Below are 5,987 nucleotides of genomic sequence, written 5' to 3'. Positions count from 1 at the left end.
TAATTAACATGTAGCAATACATTTCCACTAAAAGGAGAGAAAAAACACCCCACAGATTAACCTAAAGTATCACTGTGGGAAGTTGAAAGGGGCACCAGGGGCAAGAATGTTGGGACCCAAATATCTGAACTGAAAAACTAAACAGAAAGGTGCTGAATTGAGCACATCCATCCATCCAGCCTTCTACATGCCCTTTTGAGGGTCTTTTTAAAAAAAAAGGTAGGAACCAAATCTCTGCTTGCACTTTTTCCTTTATTCTTCTGAACTGATGCTAGGCAGGCCTCTAACATTTGGTAAGCATACATGTACTGACTTCCCTCTCCCTCAGTCTCCTCCATCTCTCTCCCTCCTGTTACCCCTTCATCTCTGCAGGTGGGGCTGTCACCAATCAGGATCCTCCAATTGTTGTCTGTGGGGGTCATGAGTGGCCTAATGCCCAAGCTCTTTTCCTGAATGGAGATCTAAATCAACCTGAACTATTACTTGTGCAGTAGCTTGTGTAAACTGAAAAGAGACATCACTTCCAAGATGCTCTCAGAGCAGTTGAGAGAGACTGGAAGGCTACTTGCATACATTACAGCTAACAGACACCGTGACTAAAACAGGCTCAATTTCCCCTGAACATACTCGATTCAACGCCCAGTGCAAATTGGGATTAGGGATCTTTCACACTTACGTTTCCAGTGGGTAGCAGATCACCACTCATCCCCTATTTGCTAGCTAGGAGGATCCACATTTACGAATATATATAGTGCAAATGAGTAGCCCAATATCGTGTTAACCCTGCACAAAGCATAGATTAAAAGCCTTTACAAAAATAGTGCTGTCAAGGGTCTCTGCATTAATTTCCACATTTAAAAAAATATTTATTGTAAAAAGTATTTTTGAAAATACACACAGGACATTTTCCATTTTTATAGTAGTAAAAATACACCAGGTCTACCACTCAAATGGTAAAAACTGTTCATTTTCTTGCTATAGAGCAAACTATATTTAATAAACTCAAACAGGTGTTGGTATGTAGAGTACTACAGGCAGTAAGCTACAAAAGTAGAATCCTCCCTTGGAGGTGGGGGTGGGATCTAGATATACGTATTTACATCATTAGCTAATACCTCTACTTCTTAATACCAATACAACTGCAGAGCGACACCAGGGACAGCAAAAGGTCTATCCCTGGATCCAGATTCCTTGCAGACTTGGTTTTTTAGACTCTATTACAACAGTAGCCTATTACAGTTTCTGTGGGGTTGACCCACATGTACTGCTCCAACAGCATGCTAGAAAACAGGTGGAGATTCTATCTCAGGTTTGGTTCATTGGCTTCCAGAGTAAGAACTGTAGATAAAGTATGTGCCACATTCCTACTGGTTAAGCAGAAGTATTAGCTACAAGGGTCCCATCTAGCCAGAGAGAGTCAGGGCCTTTGGAATTGATGCTGAGGGTTGCCTACAAGGCTGTTTCTATTTGGATAATGATTGTCTAAAGATCTTATTTTAAAATAATTTTTGAGCTGATTTTGTCTCAAGATCTGTATGTACAGTCCCCCTGGCTTTCCATATCCAAGTGCAGAATTCCTTCCATCAAGGAGACTAATATCCAATTGTTTCAAATTTAAAGTAAACAAGACAACAACTCTCAGATAGGTAAATCCAGATGCTGGATTTCCAACACTCCCCCTCCCACCCCAGTGTGGGTTAGCTTGGAAAAAAATCAGGGAGCCAATCCAAAACTTGATCCTGCAGGAAGAGACTAGCTGTAACGCTAGCTGCTTGACACCCTTAAGATTCAGCATCTTCCTCTTCACTCTCTTCCTCTTGGTCATCATCATCATCATCATCATCTTCTTCTTCTTCCTCCATCTCTCCATCCCTCTTCTCTCTTTCAAGCATTTTCAGGTATTTGCTAGCTAGGATCTTCTTTGGTAAAATATCTGAAAGGCACAATTCCTTCTTTTGTAATCATTTTCAACAGTTACAAAAAGATTTAGAATAATTTATTACTGTACAATCAAAATCACAGCAACTAATAGCCTCACAGTCTATGGGATGCAATTTTTTTAGGCTAGGGAATAGTCAAGTTATTCTAATCTAACTGGTATCCTTGGAATAGGAATGTAGCCAATGTGATTTCAGAGAGATCTTGTCCAATTAAGGTATAAGTGAGCCATATGAGGGAAGTTGTTTAAGTGATTCTAATGCTGCTTTAATAATTTCTTAAGTCTTACTCACTTATTCTGCTTTGTTTTTCACTTAAAAGATCAAATATATTACTTAAGTATATCTACTCTGCTTATATTCCTTACAAGTTATTTCCCTGCACTCAATGTAGGCAGCCTGTTCAGGGTAATGATATTGTGATGAGCCCAAGAACGGTAAGGATGTGAGGCTGGTGCACTAGTAAAAATCTTATGAACAAGGAGGTCTCACTCCTTAGACCAAAGAACGTATTTGAAGAGGACATGCATTATTCTAACTGCCCAACCAATGTAAAGGATTTAAGACAACAGCGATTGTGGCATAAACCAATGTCTGAAAGGACATTTGTGAATTTAAAATTCACCAGTAGAGAGTCCTTCTCTTTCCCCAAACACTACAAAGATTTAAGGGAGTGTTGTCTATTGGTTAAAGCAGAAGATGGGCATCACATACTTCTTTGGTTTTATTCCTAGCTCTTAAACTGACTTTTAAGTCACTTTAATCACTCTGAACCTGAGCTTTCCCATTTATAAATCAGAGACTCTCCACCACTCAGGGATACCATTAAACAGTGTTAGAAAAAAGTAGCTTGAAGTTATTGGAATGTCAAGTATAACTGTTACATTAATTTTGCCCCATGACGGTGAATTTTTGCATCAATGGAAAAAAGCAACCAATTCATTCATGCAGAATGCCTGTCAATTATTTGGACCATGAGTAAGTTAAATGCAACAGAGTTTAACAGCCAAAAAGAGAATTTAATAGCTTTGCGACGACAACTACTATTACAATAAGAGCTGCATCTTATTTTCCAGTTGCCCATATTGATTTCTCACAACTGCTGTACCTACCAGCAAGGAACTGAAATGTTTCAGATTCCTCTGCTGTATGGGAGAGGTCACTGTAGGTCAGGGCTCTCTTCTCTTTCCCACGGCCATGTTTGTAGGAGTAAGTGGCTAAATACTGGACAAAGAGCTCCTATAAAAAACAAGCAACACAAATAAATGTCAAATTATTAATTCCTGTGTGTGCAGCTGACTGCAATGCTTCTTCAAACCCTTATTTAGGGCCCAATCCTGCCATTAACTGCACGCAAGCACTGCCCTGCCCTGACACAGAGTCCCACTAATTTCGATATGGCTCGTGTGAGCAGAAGAGGTGTACATCTGCGAGTAGCCAACTGCAAAACTGGGGTCTTAGACTAACTTAATTTGTGCCACTCAATCAAGTTCGTCATCACTGCAGCAGGTTTTACTGGGATCAGAAGACAGCAAGAAATTATTTCTGCAGGTATGTGATTAAATATTGCAAAAAAGCTTGACACTTTCCACTACTTACAATGATAAAACCACTCCTCCCTCATTAAAAGAAACAGAGAGAGAGGCAGGTTGATTTGTACTAAATGTAAGTCCATCGCTCATGGAGAGGTCATGTCCACTGAATGAAAGCCCTATCTCTATTCACAAAGCTTTATCTTAGGGCATGTCTACCCTATAAACTTAAACCCATGTTAGGTCAGCTTGAACAACCACAGTAATTACTACAATGATTCATATTCACACCATCCTTCTTCTGTCAGTAATGTGCATCCTCACCAGGGGCACTTCCACCAACTTAAGAGGGGCAGTGCTGGAGGCTTAGAGCCAGGGATCTCAGCTCTGCACGTAGCTCCCCGCCAGTTGCCCTCCCTCAACTCCCAACCTGAACAGGGCAGTCAACCAGATTGTGGAGACAGAGCTTCCTGCTGTGCACAGCTGTGCTCCTAGCAGGAACCCAGGTGCTGCTGCCCAGCCGGGAAGCCTACTTTGCCAGTTTCATGGCTATAGCAGACGTCTGAAATTGACAAGAATGACAGTCAGTAAATGTAAGTAACAGTGTCTACACTACATAGACATAAGCCCTATGCCTCTTGTAGAGGTTGAGTTACGTCGGTGTAGTAGGGCACTTCTACTGGAAGGAGTAAGGCTGTACTGTATAGATCAGTGGTTCTCAAGCTTTTGTACTGGTGACCCCTTTCACATAACAAGCCTCTAAGTGTGACCCTCCCTTATAAGTTAAACACACTTTTTAAAATATAACACTATTATAAATGCTGGAGGTGAAGCAGGGTTTGGAGTGGAGCCTGACAACTCACAACCCCCCCCCCACATAATAGGCTCACAACCCCCTCATGACCCCCCATTTGAGAATCCCTGGTATAGACTGAAATAATTCACTAGAGAGAAATAAATTGCTTTACATCAACCTAATGCTGTAGCGTAGGCCAGGTCTTAGTGGGAGTGAAAAGTTTAATGCTGTATTCCATGGCTATAGCCAGGAACATATATGGTCAACTGGATCATGTGCTGGTCTTATTAGAGCTTTTCAATGATTTAACAAATTTCAAGAACTCAAACCATGTCAAAATTCAGACATTAATATGTGATGCAGGATCTTAACAGTTCAGTGGCTAAGCCGATAATCCCATTTGTGCAGCTTCTACCCATGCTACTTTCGCAGGCCGTGTTGACAGGAAGTGCATAGTGATTTTCAGCTAAACTCCTGTGCCTAGTAGTTTTATTTTGCTGAAGGGGGTTGGAAAAACATCACATGCAGCATCCAAAAGCGCATGCGATTTCTCCTCTGGAGGTGCTTGTGGAAGTCCAGAAGAAGACACAAAATCTGAGGGACTCGTGAAGGAGCTGGTGATCTAATCTCTACACATTAGTGACTCCTCACTAACGGGGGGGACAGATAGGACGGATACTCCATGTTCAACAGAGGCATGAGAGGGGATGCCGAAGGCCCCTACAGGCGGATTTCTGCCGCATGCCAGGCTACAACATACATAACCCCAGAGTCAGGACAATTCCCTTTTCTCCTCCACTTCTTTGGATAACTGGTGTAAACTACATTTACACCTCCAGGGGCTGGCAAGACTCGCCTGCAGCAGGGTATGCGCCCCTTGCACGTGCCTCGCGCCCCGCGGGCAGGGACACAGAACAAAGAGCACGAATCTCGCCTGGACTCGGGCCCAGCCCATCGGCTCAGGCGCTTGGCGTCCCGGCAGCAGCCCCGGGGAGCCGCTCGGATCCGGGCCCGCCTGGGCGGCTCCCCGCCAAGCGCCGAGGCGGGGACGGCGGGAGATCCGAGCCTGGTACCGTGGCCTTGGCGGTGAGGAACAGCGCGTCCTGGTTGATGCTGGAGACCTCCGGCGAGCTCTTCATGATCACCCGGATCCGGGAGAGGGGCAGCGACACCAGGCGGTTCTCCCCGCCTCCGCCGCTCAGCCTCGCCGCCGCCATTTTCCTACCCAGCCGGCAGCCACCGCCACCTCTCGAAGCCCTCCCCTAAAACCGTTATTTAAAAGCGCCAGGCCGGGGAGCAGAGCCCTTTGGGAGTTGTAGTTTTCTGCCACAAGGCTGCTCGTGTACTCTGGGAGGAGGGCAGGCGGCGGACTACAACTCCCGTGAGGTACCGCTCCTCAGCGGGCCTCACGCACCCTGCTCTGCTAGAGGACTGGTGACACAGAGAGGGCTACGACTCCCGTGATGCACCTGGGCACCCCTTTTGCGCGGCGCCGCAGCGAAGCTCCGCCCCGCTCTTCGCTGAGGCGCTGGGCGGCGGGTTAAGCGCTTGTCTCGGCGCTCGCGACGCACCGTTGTGTCGCCTCAGGGTCGTGCTCCATCGCTGCCGCCGGGCCGGCGCCATCCCTCTCCCGCTCCGGGCGCCGTACCGCAGCGGAGCTCCGGTGTCACCCGTGCCAGGCCCATTGCCGCGGGCAGTGGTATGCAGACATGGTGTTTTGAG

The 5,987-nt window shown here is 45.6% G+C and overlaps 1 protein-coding gene across 2 annotated transcripts; it reads right to left on the bottom strand.

The window, feature by feature from the left end:
• Positions 1-235: 235 nt before the first annotated feature.
• Positions 236-5,524, bottom strand: CHRAC1 (chromatin accessibility complex subunit 1). 2 transcript variants are annotated; one of them, XM_030546430.1, is made up of 3 exons: positions 5,339-5,524; positions 3,050-3,176; positions 236-1,933 (listed from the first exon to the last, which is right to left on the bottom strand). In XM_030546430.1, exons 1-3 carry the CDS (start codon positions 5,480-5,482, stop codon positions 1,782-1,784), a joined length of 423 nt encoding a protein of 140 aa, XP_030402290.1. In that variant the 5' UTR covers positions 5,483-5,524; the 3' UTR covers positions 236-1,781. The 2 variants fall into 2 exon arrangements, with proteins under 2 accessions (XP_030402290.1, XP_030402291.1); XM_030546431.1 differs by lacking the exon at positions 5,339-5,524 and adding an exon at positions 5,122-5,270.
• Between the last annotated feature and the right edge of the window lie 463 nt (positions 5,525-5,987).

Source organism: Gopherus evgoodei, unplaced genomic scaffold (genome assembly GCF_007399415.2).
Source record: "Gopherus evgoodei ecotype Sinaloan lineage unplaced genomic scaffold, rGopEvg1_v1.p scaffold_44_arrow_ctg1, whole genome shotgun sequence".
Lineage (NCBI taxonomy): Eukaryota > Metazoa > Chordata > Testudines > Testudinidae > Gopherus > Gopherus evgoodei.
This window is presented reverse-complemented; position numbering and strand designations above follow the sequence as displayed.

Coding starts and splice junctions, on each gene's coding strand:
- CHRAC1 (XM_030546430.1), bottom strand. CDS start 5,482: ATGGCGGCGGCGAGGCTGAGCGGCGGAGGCGGGGAGAACCGCCTGGTG. Junction 3,177..5,338: donor TCCTCACCGCCAAGGCCACG/GTACCAGGCTCG, acceptor TGTTTTTTATAG/GAGCTCTTTGTCCAGTATTT. Junction 1,934..3,049: donor AACATTTCAGTTCCTTGCTG/GTAGGTACAGCA, acceptor TGTGCCTTTCAG/ATATTTTACCAAAGAAGATC.